At 42.7% G+C, this 15900-nt stretch overlaps 1 protein-coding gene across 4 annotated transcripts in view; it reads right to left on the reverse strand.

The window, feature by feature from the left end:
* The window catches only part of DCAF8 (DDB1 and CUL4 associated factor 8), a 45452-nt gene that overhangs the window by 4081 nt on the left and 25471 nt on the right, over positions 1–15900 (reverse strand). For all 4 annotated transcript variants that reach the window (XM_082616224.1, XM_082616223.1, XM_082616225.1 and 1 more), the window contains 5 exons: positions 15337–15447; positions 6097–6169; positions 5507–5564; positions 4887–4994; positions 3372–3502 (listed from right to left, as the gene is read on the reverse strand). In XM_082616224.1, coding sequence (XP_082472350.1) covers positions 3372–3502; positions 4887–4994; positions 5507–5564; positions 6097–6169; positions 15337–15447 — 481 coding nt within the window. The remainder of the gene's footprint in view (positions 1–3371; positions 3503–4886; positions 4995–5506; positions 5565–6096; positions 6170–15336; positions 15448–15900) is intronic.

Here is a 15900-nt window from a genome sequence, read left to right on the forward strand (position 1 = left end):
GTATAAGACCAGGCCTATCTCTCACTTCCTAGGTTTAGGTAGGGGTGGCCTCATCCTCAGACATAGCTCTAGGGGTGGGCGGGTGACTGGCCAAGCATACTGCTGGCTTCACAAAAAGGCAGTGAGGTTCAGATGACCTCACTCTCTCCAGCTTCCAAAGCTCCAACTTGCCCCAGTCTGGAAAAAAACATCTCAGTGGCTTTCACCAAGTGGCAAATACATTTTAAAAATGAAGAAAGCAGCAGCTGCTGCTGAGCCCCCAGAGGAGACTCAGAGAACAATTACATTCCACTGTTTACAAGAACTGGAAGAAGGCATAGGCTGGGAAGAGGCTGAGCCTGAAGAGTAGTAGGGTAGTGGAGACACATATCTGCTTGAGAACCCTGCACACCCCAGGAGACAGCATTCTGCTGCCTGCCATGAAAGCACAACAGGCTCAGCTATAGGACAGCACGGTACAGTGAGTCAGCTTCCTGGGGCACCCACAGCCTCAAGCTCAGCCACCCTCTGGATATATTCACTGAGCAGGAGGAATGAACTACAGCAGCCGAGGCGAAGATCTTCTGGCTTAGGCAGCCTCCTTCTTTCCAAAGGCACCCATGCCCCCTGCTGTCTGACTTGGAAACATCAGCCTTCCTGGCAGAGCAGGGCAGCTACCACCCCCACCGGTAGAGCTGGTCCCAGATCTAGCTGCTAAAGCATTTTTGGGCTTTTAGTCAGATGAGGAATAGATGGCAAAAGCATCCAGAAGGAAGAAGGTGTGGTCCTAGCCACTCCTCACCTCACCCCACCCCACCCCGTCTTGCAGCTGCAGTACAGTCCAAGGAAACAACCCCTGGCAAACAGCCTCTTAGTTCTCTCTGGACCAACCTTCTCTGCCTCGCCTGCACATGCAGAGAACAGCTGATGGGAAGCCAGGGTCACCATGGAAAATAAAACTGACATACAGACTTCCAATCTTCTTTGTCTTCCATTTTACAAATAAATTCTCAGAAAACACTGAAGCTAAGTCTGAGTCTAAGAGTAAAGCAGAAATCACATTTCCCTTCTTTCTTCTTTTATTCCACATACCAGCTCATTACAAAGTTTATATTTGGGCTCTTTTAGGCAGTGTGGAAGAGGTTCCAGCATCTGGAGCAGAGGTGGCACTGGAGAGAAAAACTCCACTGCCAGAAAATATTATCAAAAGATATGTGACCACTTAACACATACAAACTTGAACTCGTTCACCCATCTCCAGATAAGCCCTTGCTACCCTTCTAAACTCTGACCTAGCTGTGCTTGACAAATCAGCAAAATAAAAAGGCACAGGGGAGAAATTCCTTGGAACTTAAGACTAAGGACAAAGCCAATGGCAAGAGAGTAAGTTACATATAGTACCTGAGTTGGAGCTTGCAGGGGAAGCCAACAGAGAGCTTCTGGGCCAGAATACCTGGTCACTTCACCCGACCTGTCTGCATGCCAGGACTTATCCTGTCAGTAATGCCTGAGCAGAGAAAAGAGCTCTGGCCTTAGACGACTGGGCTGAGGGATGCAGGGGATGGGATAAAGGAGCAAAGTGCTTTTGGGAGACTAAGGATTGACATCATCCCCCACCCTTGCCCCGAATGCAAACAATGAGAGGACTAGAGTTTGAGCCAAAAACAGAATCGAGAGACCCGGGCAAGGTGGATGAGAATTTCAAAGATCCCTTCTGGTTCTAATAGTCTACTTAATGATATAGTCTGCATTCAGGCTGGCGCTGGTGACCCCACTGCTTGGAGGTTAGCACAAAAAATCAGAAGGAGCCAAGTGAGGACCACATAGATCATTCAGCTTACACAGAGGCAACAAGCCAGGAATCTCGCTGCAGAGTGCAGTCTTTATACCTCTTGTTCTAGTACCTCACTCTTATGACCACTAAAACTCAGGCCTGGGGTCCACCCATCCCACACAAATGCCCTCCCAACCTGAGCACCTGGATTAATCATCAAACCCTGACACTGGCTAAGCTAAAAGGAGATTGGCCTGTAGAGTGATTCTGGACCACAGACAAGTGCTGGCCTGGGGGAGGGCATTCAGCCCTGCATCTCTCTAGAATGGAATGCAAGACAATAGGTTATGATCAATAAAAGATTCACTGGCCCCTTTTGACTTTCTTATGACTACATGCCTACTGCAGAATTCTCACTAAGACTCCAGTGTTTTGGGTTTGTTCACTACAGATGATAGAAGAAGACCTATGGAAAAGTAGGAAATGAAGCAGGCAACAGTGAGACACACCTTCAAGTTCCAGACTCTTCTCCACTTATATTCAAGCCATAGAAGCTTTGGGTCTATACTGGTCCCAGGTCCGCAAAATTTAGAGGAAACCAGAAGAAAGTCTGAAATAGCCTCACACCAGGACAAGAGACACACAAGAAGAAATCCCAACTGCAATGAACCATTCTAAACTCTAAAACCGCTCTGGATAAACCTCATCAAGAGATGGCTGGGTTCTTTGTAGCTCCCCACAGCTTAGGAGGAATGAAAAGGAAGAGAGAATAAGCATCTCAGCCATCCCTTAGAAGCTCTTAACAAGACTATCTTGGGTAGTCAGTAAAATGCAGTTGCCCAAACTGCCTCTTTCTTATCTTCTGCAGTCTGAAAACCTTGTAATAGAAAGCTACTGAATCCTTCTTGACTCTAGGTCTCAAAAAAGAAAAAACAAAAAAATTTATGGTTAGCTAGATACATCCTAAGAGCTGACCACCTTTCACTACCCAACTCACGATCCTCAGGCTTCCTTTTTGCCCTGTCTCTATGGAGGCTGTCTGTAGAACTCAAAGGACAGGCAGACTATGATATGATCGTGGGTTGTATATCAGTCAAACAACAACAACAAAAATGGTCACGGCGGGGGAGCATGTTTCTCTCTCCCTATACATGCATATATATTATGTGTGTTTGTATCAATATACAGACCATATTCTGATTTTCCCAACTGTCAGAAAAAATGCTCCTTCTAGCTTGTATCCGCTAATCCAGGATCTATTCAAGATCACTACTTAGCTACCTACTACAGTGTGTAGGATGGTGTGCCCTGAACGCTAATGCTTTTGTTTTGGAAAAGGTCCATGCCTAAAGATACCTCACTCAGGCCAGAGGTTCTTCCCTAAAATCCCTTTCTCCTCTTAATAAACCGTGCTGTAGAGGAGCAGAAGACAGGAAAGGGAAGAAAATATTCCATTAAAACCTCAGCACCCCCAGACTATACTGTCTTTTTATTTAGCTGGCTAGACCTCTAAGACGTGGTATTACATTGTCAGAGTGAGAATTCAGTGGCCCTGCTAAAGCCTACCTTAATGACTGGAGAGAGCAGGGAGCCAGCCAGCCCAGCACACCATACTCACCACGCCTCCCTTGTCCCCCTCCATGAACTGAATGATCTGGCAGGATGATTTCTCCCAGAGGAAGATGTGCCCGCAGTCACTACCGCTCACCACAAACTCACTCTTGGGGCCATAGAAATTGACGCCTTTTACTGAAATGACAAATGAAGGAATAAACCACATGAGAGTTGGCATCAGGCCGACATATATTTACCTCACAGGAAATTTAGTTATTCACAAATCTAAATCAGCTAAGAGCCAAAGAATTTCTTTCACTTTCACAAAACAAATCAAGGGATTATGCATGTATAATAGACAGAATAAGAATCACACCAGTTCCAGAGACTATTTATATTCTCCTAAAGAGATCCATAGAGCTGAGGAGTTTGCAGTCCTTAGCAACAGCCTCAGTCTCATTAGTTTGCATCCTACGGAGCAACCATAGGCCTCACTAACGCTTCACCTGTCCCAACCTGAATGGCCCCAGCTCTGCCCACTCCTAGGCAGCACTGTCTTATGCCCTAGGGTTATCTTTGGTACGTATGCTTCACTGGTACCTTGTCAATGCTTCCTGGGTCATTAGGTGAGCTAAGACTGATGAAGGTATATGCCACAATTGCCTATAAGAAGCACCTGAACTGTGCTTGTTACCAAGACTCTGAACAACAGGGCTCCACCCCCTGAAATTAGTAAGAGAAGCCAGGAGTCCCAACTGCTACGTCCAGTTCCATACCAATCATGAGACTGGAACACTTTCTTCTGTATGCCCAAGGACTAAGATCCAAGTACAGGTTTTTCCCTCTCCTCTCACCAGCTCAAGAGAAAAAGGAAAACTAACTGCTCTCCCCAGTCAACATTATGGCAGACATCTGATAGGAGCATTAATAACAACAAAGAGCAGTGATTCCAACTTTTCTGTACATTAGAATCAAAGGGAGCTTTTTAAAAATCCTAATCAACGTGCACCCCACACCAATTAAGTCAGAATGGATGGGTATGGAAGCCAGGCTTCAGTATCTTTAAAGGATTGTCAGGTGACTTCATTGTACAGCAAAGTTTGGGAACCACAGACAGAAGAAAAAAGGCCAATCGTCACTGCAAACTTGGGTGAGGTGCTATCACCATTTCTCCTCTTCTGCCTCACTCAAAAGAATTATTTCCTCCTCTTCCCTGTAAGTACAAACTCACCCCCCTATTTTAGGCAATTCAGTACCACTAACTAAGGAGGGCTTTCGCAAACTCCCTAATAAGTCTTTTAATCCTGAAGCTACCTGAAATCATAAGAAAAATATAGTCAGTCGAGTCTCCTTACACCCAAACCAAGTAACATCACTGTAGTGGTGAGAAATGCTCCTGAGCCCTCTCTCCTCTAGCACAGGAGGGCCTATGAAAACTCCAGCCCAATTAAGCTTGTTGTCACTTGGTGACAGATGGCCTACTCCTTTAGGTAGCTCTTATTTGCACAACCTGCATGAGATACTGTGGCTCTTCAAACCAACAGACTTGGGGTACAGAAACCTAGAAAGACAGTCTCACCTGTGGCGTTATTTCTGTGGCCCTTATATCTCTTAATATACTGGGCCCCATCACTGTGAGAGGAGTTGAAGAGGTAAATGTCTTCATCATTGTAACTGGCCAGGAGCTCTGCCAAGAACAAGCACACAGCAGTGAAGGCAAAGGCTGAAAAAAGCTAGGACCAGGAGTTGGGGGTTGGGGTGGGGCTTCTTGCCAGTAGTGCCCCCTCCTAATACCCAGGTATAGCACCCATCTTACTCAGTTGGAACAGCAGGCAATTCAGGTGTGTAGGGTAGACTAGGAACACGCTGCCAACCCAGGGGTAGCAGAATGCTCAGGAAGATCATACCCATTAATTCAGGAATGAGTCAAAGGCATAAGAACCTGCTCAACCAAATAGCCTGGGCTTTAGGACAAGCCCTGCCAAATATCATCTGCAGCATTCTGCAAGCGCCTGGCATCTCCAAGGGTCATCTGCTGCATCCTCCCGCTGTGTGCTCACCATCAGCAACTACTCCCCAGCTGCTCCACTCGGAGCTATAGCACAGTGGTGAGCACTGGAGGGCACATGCCTCACTGGCTCAGCAGCTCCCTAGACAGAGGGGGCATGCCAGCCTAGGAGCTGGGCCCTGCTCACGTACCTGTGCCGTCGTGGCTGTACACAAGACAGGTGATGTTTGCTTTGGACTCACTGTTCACCTGCAATAAGGAGCAGATACTGACTGATGCCCCACCCCCCCATTTGTTATACCATCTTCAGGAAACAGGTTTTCCTTCAAACTCCCCTATATCTTCTCCCAGAGATAGATAGATAGAGATAGAGACAGAGAGAGAGAAAAAGAGAGAGGGAGGGAGAGGGAGAGAGAGGAAGATAGACAGAGAGATAGAGACAGGAGTACAACTGATGAAACTTGACCACCTCGGGGGGAGAGGTCTTTCTACTGGTTGTCTTCTGTGTGCTAGCCATTTTATATATATATTATCTCATTAGGCCGTACCATCATGGTACAAGGCAGTTATCTGTATCTCTATTTTGTCAATAAGAAAACTGAGGCTAACAGAGGTAAGGTGACTGCCCAAGATCACAAGACTGGTAAGTGGTAGAGCCAGGATTCAAATCCAGGTGTCTGACTCCGAAGTCCAAGCTCTTCCCACCATACCAACAAGTTTGGGGGCAGGCTTGGGGTTGAGTCAGGGAAGCCTGGAGCCACTGGCCCTTCATGAATCTTACCAGGTGATGAGGGCAGAATTTCTTGAGTACTCCATTGTTTTCATTCTCATCAATTTTCCTCTGGTCATAAATCCTACGGTGGAAGAAGCAATGAAAATGTCAAAATTTACAAACATCCCTTGAAAAGTTGCAATTCGATGTAGTGGCAGGAACACCAGTCAGCTGGATGTCAGGAAAGATAAAGGACATTCCCCAATTAAGCTTCTGGCTCAGGTTCTTCCTCAAAAATCTTCTCCCACCCCTCTTCCAAACCAAAACTCTTATCCAGGTACTTCTCATTTCAAGTAGTAATTCTAAATTATATTATTTTGAAGTGGCTTATCTCTTCTCTCAGCTTTTATATCATTTACTGTTTATCTGCACTGAAATAACATTATTATAGAGCCTTTTGCATGTATGTTGCCTCCCCAATACAGTTTATTACTCATGGGCAGAGACCATGCTTTATGTAAGTCAGTGGGTCTTGAATCCCTTTTCGAAATTTTATTTGGCTAGTTCTTCCCACAACTATTACAAACCAACACCTATATCTCAAGACTCACTCTCTCCTTCCTTCATTCTCATCAAGCATCAAACTACCTTCACCTTCCTCATCTTTCCAATCCAAACTTTAATCATTTGTGCAACTATTTATGACACATGGATTAGGTGCCAAGTATTATGCCAGGTGCTAGAAGTATAGTGAGGAACAAGACAGATCTAGTCCCTGTCTTCACCCATCAGTCTCCTCCAATCTCAGTCTCATCCCTCCACAGCTGCTCTTGATCTCATCCCTCCAAGGACCTTGCTTGATTGATTAGTCCATTTCTCACTGATTAGTCCTCTTCCTCACCATTGTCTGCCCATTTCTAAAAATCCTTCCACTGACCTTTCCTACTCTGGCTTTTTCTGTCCTTCCCCCCTGTAGTAGAATTACTGAAAAGAGCAATTTGCATTCAACATTTTCACTCCCTCACCTCCTATTCATTTCTCGTTCCATTCTAATCTAGCTTTGGCCTTCAACTCACTACTGAAACTTCTCTGGCTAAAGTCATCAGTAATCTAACTGCCAATACCAACAAGATACTTTTTTAGGTCTTTCTCTCTTGTCTTGACATTGTTCATTACTCCTTCCCTGAAACACTTTCTTTCCTTGATGTCCAACCACTCTTTAATGTTGTTCATGGGCCTGTCTTTGTCTACCCCTTAAATGCTGTATGTTCCTCAAAGGTCTGGTCTTAAGTTCTCCTCTGACTCTACATAAGGAAATTTTAAAACCTAGAGTTCAAGTATGTGTGAATGCCCAGAAACTGTGCTTATGTGTATTTTTCCTGGGAGAAGGGATCATGGTTCTCCTTATATTCTCAAAGAGGCCAGAGACTCAAAAGGAAGGAAGAATTCTGCTCTATACTTTCTTTTGGTAATCAAATTCCATTAACACTTTACCACCTATATGTGGATATGTCTCTTAAATCTGTGTCTCCAGCCCACACTTGTTCTGAGTGAGCTCTAGATTTATATCCACATGCCAAATGAATGTTGTAATGGAATGCCCAAAAGTAAAATCATTCTCCTTTTTAAGCTAAGATCATTCTAGACCTACCCTTTCCCCCAAATCTTTGTTAATGGCACCATCCTAAATTCAGGTGGCCAAACCAGAAATCAGGTCCTTTCTCTATGTATCTAGTTTCTTTCCTGTCAATTTGACTTCCTGGGTATATTTCTTGACTATATCTGTTTCTCCACCCTTAGGCATTTTTTGCCTACATTATTTATAGTAACCTTCTGATTTCTTTGCTCATACTATCACCAGAATTATGTCTAAAATGAAAAATTTAATGTAAATTCCCTGCTTAAATCTCTTCAGAGATTTTGTACTTTCTACTAAATAAAGTCCAGACTACTTAGTATGGCTGCCTACCACTTCTCAAAGATCCTATGCATTATACAGAAAACAAAAAAACTATGCTTCCTTGAACATACCATGTCACATCTTGTTATCCTAATTCTACACATATTGTTCCCTCTACCTGAAATACTTCCCATTTGTCTTTAATATTTCCTCTGTGAGAAAGAACAGCATAGTGAAATGGTTTCCACCATATTTAAGGCATCTAAACTGAGTTCAGATACTATGCTACTTACTAGATGAGCAATACTGGGTAAGTTACTTAATATTTTTAATCAGTATATATATCTGCTTCTCCTGAATCCTCCTTGAAGGCAGAAACTATGTCTAGTCAAGTGTGTACCTAGCACACAACAAATGCTCAGTAAATGCTGGATGAATAAACGAACGAATCAAGTATTCTCCATAATCCATTAATATCTTGCATAAATAGACTATCCAGGAAATGTTTTTTAAATGAACCAATAAAAAAAGAAGACAAATAGGAGACTGCTGTACTACCATTACTACTCTTCAGCAAATATAGCAGCTGATAATCAGATTTTTTCCCTCTAAACTAAGTCCAAATCAACAGCTCTCAAATGTCACTAAGACATCATTATCTTCCCAAGTCATCAAATTAGTAAAAAATTTTAAATATCTTGTTGTATGGACCATTCCGTGTTCCTCTGTATCCAATGCTCTTCTTTATGAGGAAATCCTTACCTACCCTCCCCTTTCTTCCATAAGTATTTATTAAGAACCTACTATATTCTAGATATGATGCTTGAGACTAGGGGTTGGCAAACTTTTTTTAAAAATTTATTTATTTTATTTAATTTTTGGCTGCGTTGGGTCTTCGTTGCTGTGCGTGGGCTTTCTCTAGTTGCGGCGAGTGGGGGCTACTCTTCGTTGTGGTGCGTGGGCTTCTCACTGTGGTGGCCTCTCTTGTTGGGGAGCACGGGCTCTAGGCACACAGGCTTCAGTAGTTGTGGTGCACAGGCTTAGCTGCTCTGTGGCATGTGGGATCTTCCTGGACTAGGGCTTGAACCCGTGTCCCCTGCAATGGCAAGTGGATTCTTAACCACTGTGCCACCAGGGAAGCCCCAAACTTTTTCTTAAATGGCAAGGCAGTAAATATTTTAAGCTGGCAGGCCATCCAGTCTCTATCACAGTTTCCAAACTCTGCCACTGTAGCATGCCATGGATATATGTGAACAAATGGCTATGGCTGTGTTCTAATAAAGCTTTATTTACAAAAACAGTGTAGACTGCCAAGCCCTGTGCTAGACAGTGGTGATACAAAGATAAATACAAAAAAATTCCCTTATTATCTGCGCACAGGACAGGACCTTGACATTAAAAAAAAATTTTTTTTTAATTTTTAAGACTATTTTCTTAAAGCAGTTTTAGGTTTACAACAAAACTGAGAGGGCAGTATAGAGGTTTTTCATACACTCCCTACCCCCACACATGTATAGCCCCTCCCATTATCAAAATCACTCATCAAAACGGTAGTTTTTTTTTTTTTTTTTAACCAAGGATGAACCTACACTGACATATGATAATCACTCAAAGTCTACAGTTCACCTGAGGGTTCACTCTTGTACATTCTACAGGTTTGGACAAATGTATAATGATGTATATCCATCATTATAATATCATAGAGTACTTTCATTGCCCTAAAAATCCTCTGTCCTCTGCCTATTCATCTCTCTTGCCCCACCCCACCCCTGGCTACCACTGACCTTTTTCTTATTTCCAGTTTTGCCTTTTCCAGAATGTCATACTGTTGGAATCATACAGCATGTAGCCTTTTCAGATTGGCTGACCGGCTTTTTTTTTTTTCACTTAGTAATATGCATTTAAGGTTCTTCCATGTCTTTTCATGACTTGATAGCTCTTTTCTTTTTAGTGCTGAATAATATTCCATTGTCTGGATATACCACCATTTATTTATCCATTCACATACTGAAGAACACCTTGGTTGCTTCCAAGTTTTGGCAGTTATGAATAAAGCTGCTATAAACATCCACGTACAGGTTTCTGTGTGGACATAACTTTTCAACTCCTTTGGGTAAATACCAGGAGCTTGACTGCTGGATTGTATTGTACCAGTGTGTTTAGTTTTGGAGAAACCGTCAAATTGTCTTCTAAAGTGGCTGTATCATTTTGCATTCCCACTAGCAATGTATGAGAGTTCCTGTTGCTCCACAGTACTCACCAGCATTTCGTGCTGTCAGTGTCCTGGATTTTAGCCACTCTAATAGATGTGTAGTGGTATCTCACTGTTGTTTTAATATGCATTTTCCTGATGACATATAATGTGGATCATCTTTTCATACACTTGTCATCTGTGTATCTTCTTCAGTGAGGTGTCTGTTAAGGTCTTTGGCCCACTTTTTAATTGGGTTGTTTTCTTGTTGCTGAGTTTTAAGAGTTCTTTGTATATGTTGCATAACAGTCTTTCATCAGATGTGCCTTTTGCAAGCATTTTCTCCCAGTCTGTGGCTTATCTTCTAATTCTCTTGAAAGATAGTGTCTTTCACAGAGCAGAAGGTTTTAATTTTAATGAAGTCTAACCTATCAACTATTTCTTTCATGGATGTCTTTGATGTTGTATCTAAAAAGGCATCACCGAGGGACTTCCCTGGTGGCCCAGGGGTTAAGAATCCGCCTGCCAATGCAGGGGACACGGGTTCAATCCCTGGTCTGGGAAGATCCCACATGCCATGGAGTAGCTAAGCCCGTGTGCCCCAACTACTGAGCCTGTGCTCTAGAGCCCACGAGCCACAACTACTGAGCCTGCGTGCCACAACTACTGAAGCCCAGGCGCCTAGAGCCCGTGCTCCACAACAAGAGAAGTCACGGCGATGAGAAGCCCATGCACCACAACGAAGACCCAACCCAGCCAAAAATAAATAAATAAAATAAATTTAAAAAATGATAATAAAAAATAAATAAAATAAAAAGGCATCACCGTACCCAAGGTCTTCTAGGTTTTCTCCTATGTTATCTTCTGGAGTTTTATAGTTTTGGGCTTTACTTTCAGGTCTATGATCCATTTTAAGTTAACTTTTGTGAACTGTGTAAGGTCTATGTCTAGATTCAGTTTTTACATGTGGATGTCCAGTTCTTTCAGCACCATATATTGAAGAGACTATCTTTTCTCCATTTTACCTTTGTTTCCTTGTCAAAAATAACTTGACTGGGGGCTTCCCTGGTGGCGCAGTGGTTGAGAGTCCGCCTGCTGATGCAGGGGACATGGGTTCGTGCCCCGGTCCGGGAAGATCCCACATGCCATGGAGTGGCTGGGACCATGAGCCATGGCCGCTGAGCCTGCACATCCAGAGCCTGTGCTCCGCAACGGGAGAGGCCACAACAGTGAGAGGCCCGCGTACCGCAAAAAAAAAAAAAAAAAAAAAGATAACTTGACTGTATTTATGGGGGTCTGTTTCTGGGCTCTCTATTCTGTTCTTTTGATCTATTTGTCTATTTCACCAATACAATGCTGTCTGAATTACTGTAGCTTTAGAGTATTGATAGGTCTTGAAGTTGGGTAGTATCAGGCTTCCAGCTTTGTTCTTCTCTCTCAATACTGTGTTGGATATCCTGGATCTTTTGTCTCTCCACACAAACTTTAAGAATCAGTTTGTCGATATCCATAAAATAACTTGCTGGAATTTTTATTGGGATTGCACTGAATCAACAGATCAAGTTGGGAAGAACTGACATCTCCACATTATTGAGTCTTCCTATACCCTGGACATTTTAAATCAAATAAAGAATGGTTTCAGCACTGTCTCAACACCCTTACTGCATTTCTCTCCACAGGCCTCCAGGTGTCCACTAATTTGTTACCTTAAGCCTCTCTCTTCCCTCCTCACCTCCTCTTCCCCTAACTTGCCTTTAATCTAGTGTTCTCTCAATGTTGCTGATAAAGATAGGGGAGCAAAGTGACTATCCATTGACTGTGTTTTGTAAACCAGGGCCTATACCAAATCCTTTAGCAATAAATTTACATGTCAACCAATCACACTGCCAAATCTATCACCACAGGATTCACTCATCTGATACATTCTCCTTTTCTTCACTCCTATAAATTCTTAAACCAACCTAAACAGGATTTAGTGGCAGAAACTCAAATCTATACCACCCTCCACTTGCTTACCTTTTTTCTTTCTCCCTGCCCATCCCCCCTTTTTGGTCATATTCCAAAAAGCATGACTCTCTTAGATGCTCCTTCACAATCCTAGACTAAAATTCAGTATTTATGATGTGAAAGCCTTGAGGATGAGTAAGCTATTTCTCTGTATTCCCCTAAAGGAATTCCTTCAGGCTAGTGAAAGCTAATGGTGTTATGATATAAAATATTCAGCAAAAATATTTTCAAATTTGTACTGGCAGGTGAGCCTAAAGTTCTTTCAAAGAAAGAAACAGAAAAGAGGAATTCCAAAACATTCAACTGGCTGAACTGAAGAGGTGCCAGAGAAATTGAGGATGACCAGAGAAGAGCTAGGGTGTGGAAGGGCCATCTGCTCATAGGCGATCAGTATGCCTCAAAATCTACACGTGCTTCTGTCATGTAAACAGCCTATCACATGCTAAGAATTTGGCATGTACAAAGGGATAAAGGATACTGAGGCTGATAAGAAATAGAAGATCTGAGTATTTCTCCTTGTGATGAAATGCTAAAACTAATTTCCAGCCCCACTCTCACCCTGAGAAAGTATTAGCGTTGGATAAAAGCATTATCAATTGCAGTTCTCAATACAGCCAATGCCTCCACTCTCCTCCAAACATCAAGGTCCTAGTGGTTGAATTATCTAGAGACGCAGACTTTTCTATGAATCCAGAGCTCTAAGCAGGAAATGCAAATTTAAAAATTCAGTAAATGCTTGATTTGGAGGAGGTAGCACCTGCAAGTTCTGACAACTACAACCCCTTTTTGGATCAACAGCTTATCTTAAAAAAAAAAACTACTGCTGGGCTTCCCTGGTGGCGCAGTGGTTGGGAGTCCGCCTGCCGACGCAGGGGACATGGGTTCGTGCCCTGGTTCAGGAGGATCCCACATGCCGCGGAGCGGCTCGGCCCGTGACCCATGGCCGCTGAGCCTGCGCGTCCAGAGCCTGTGCTCCGCAACGGGAGAGGCCACAACAGTGAGGCCCGCGTACCGCAAAAAAAAAAAACAAAAACAAAAAAAACTACTGCTAAACATATTCTATCGGTCAACAGAGGAAAGGAATTTAGAAGGCAAGGGAAACAGGGGAAGAAGAAGAGAGCAACAAAGTTGCCCAGTTCTCTTGTGGCAGGATTCTTCAACAAGTTAAGATCATCTCTCAGGTTATTTCTAAAAATTTAGTCCAATCCCTGTGATTATTAATAAAATTAATTACAGAATACAGTTATAAAAATATCCTCTTATTTAAAAAGGAAGATGGGACTTCCCTGGTGGCACAGTGGTTAAGAATCCGCCTGCCAATGCAGGGGACACAGGTTCGAGCCCTGGTCTGGGAAGATCCCACATGCTGCAGAGCAACCAAGCCCATGCGCCACGACTACTGAGCCTGCGCTCTAGAGCCCGCAAGCCACAACTACTGAAGCCCGCATGCTTAGAGCCCGTCCTCCCCAACAAGAGAAGCCACTGCAATGAGAAGCACACGCACCAAAACAAAGAGTAGCCCCTGCTCTCTGCAGCTAGAGAAAGCCCGTGTGCAGCAACAAAGACCCAACGCAGCCAGAAATAAATAAATAAAATAAATTTATAAATAAATAAAATAAATAAAAAGGAAGATAATGCTTTTCATCCAGCATCAGGAAAAGCATAAAGTCATTCATTCTTCTAGTGATCCTTTCCTTCCTCCCTTTCAAACTGATGATCTGTCAACCAAAGAAATATACTTAAAAATAGGCCAATTGTATCATCAAAAAATCTACGAACAATAAATGCTGGAGAGGGTGTGGAGAAAAGGGAACACTCTTGCACTGCTGGTGGGAATGTGAATTGGTACAGCCACTATGGAGAACAGTACGGAGGTTCCTTAAAAAACTAAAAATAGAACTACCATACGACCCAGAAATCCCACTACTGGGCATATACCCTGAGAAAACCATAATTCAAAAAGAGACATGTACCAAAATGTTCATTGCAGCTCTATTCACAATAGCCCGGAGATGGAAACAACCTAAGTGTCCATCATCGGATGAATGGATAAAGAAGATGTGGCACATATATACAATGGAATATTATTCAGCCATAAAAAGAAACGAAATTGAGTTATTTGTAGTGAGGTGGATGGACCTAGAGTCTGTCATACAGAATGAAGTAAGTCAGGAAGAGAAAAACAAATACCGTATGCTTACACATACATATGGAATCTAAAAAAAAAAAAAATGGTTCTGATGAACCTGGTGGGGGCAGGACACGAATAAAGATGTAGACGTAGAGAATGGACTTGAGGACACTGGGAGGAGGGGGAAGGGTAAGCTGGGACGAAGTGAGAGAGTAGCACTGACATATACACACGACCAAATGTAAAATAGAAAGCTAATGGGAAGCAGCTGCATAGCACAGGGAGATCAGTTCAGTGCTTTGTGACCACCTAGAGGGGTGGGATGGGGCAGGGGAGGGAGATGCAAGAGGGAAGGGATACGGGGATATATGTATGCATATAGCTGATTCACTTTGTTATACAGCAGAAACTAACACAACACTGTAAAGCAATTATACTCCAGTAAAGATGTTAAAAAAAAAAATAGGCCAATTGGATAGGGATGGGATATAATTGTGACAAAGGGCCAGAAGGAAACTAACTGCTACACATGGCGACTGAATCCATGAACTCTGTTCTCCTTAGGATATATCTCAATAGACAGTGTTACAAGAAATGTTCATAGTAACAAAGATATCACTAAAGATAAAGAAAAGTGGTTCAGGATACTGGGAGCCAAAAACCTGAAGTTCACAATGAGTACTCCCAAGTCAAATTATTTCTGTATCTGAAACCAGCATTCAAAATTTCTAGTACGTGTTAATTTACATATGAAAAATGGTGGAAAATATTTACTAAGAGAGCACTTGCTAGTAAACCTGGGTTTATGCCTAGCTGCTATGTGGAGAACTTGGTCAATTCATCAAACTTCTTTAGAACTTGATAATATCTATAACATGTTAAGCCATCCCTCAGAGATTGCTGCTACATTAGAGAACAGAATATGTCAGAGGAAGTTTAAACTCTTTGGAAGATGGCAAAAAATTAAAGATGGTGGTTAATGAACTCCTATGCAGTTCATAGCTTTCCATAAGGGACAGCTGGTAGTACACAATACATCACAGTCTCAAACTCAAAGACACAAAAGAGCCACAGACTCACCTTACAAACTGATCTCGTCCACCCACTGCAAACTGGTGGGTATTGGCAGGATTCACATAGATTGTATACAGCCCCACCTTCTTCTCCTTTTCTTTTGTCACCACCAGTTTCCTTCAAGAGTAGAAAGGTATATAAGTTATATTCTCCAAAAGATCCAGATAGTCAGGGCAAGTGAGAATAGAGACAGTAATGCACACACAGCTAATAAGAAACCAAACAGATTCTCACTTGGAAAGAAAGAAAGAAGTGGTTTTGTTTGTTCATACATTGGAACAAGAAAAAAAACCCAAAACCCACCACAATATATATTTACTAAATGCTACTTTGGAGATGGAAAAAACACGTAGTAATTTTCTGGTGTTCTTCAAGGAGTATAAATTAAAGGTGTATGAAAGTATTGCTCCTCAGTAGCCTTAGCTTGAGTCCAATATGATGACAACCAATCATTAAAGAGACAATACTACCCACATCTTCCCATCCTTTACTTGTAAGTACATCTTCCCAACCATCTGGGAGCAGGGAGTGAGGGGAGGATGAATCACAGAAACAGTGGACAGAAAAGAC

This window comes from Mesoplodon mirus (genome assembly GCF_964341445.2).
Source record: "Mesoplodon mirus genome assembly, chromosome: 3".
NCBI lineage: Eukaryota > Metazoa > Chordata > Mammalia > Artiodactyla > Ziphiidae > Mesoplodon > Mesoplodon mirus.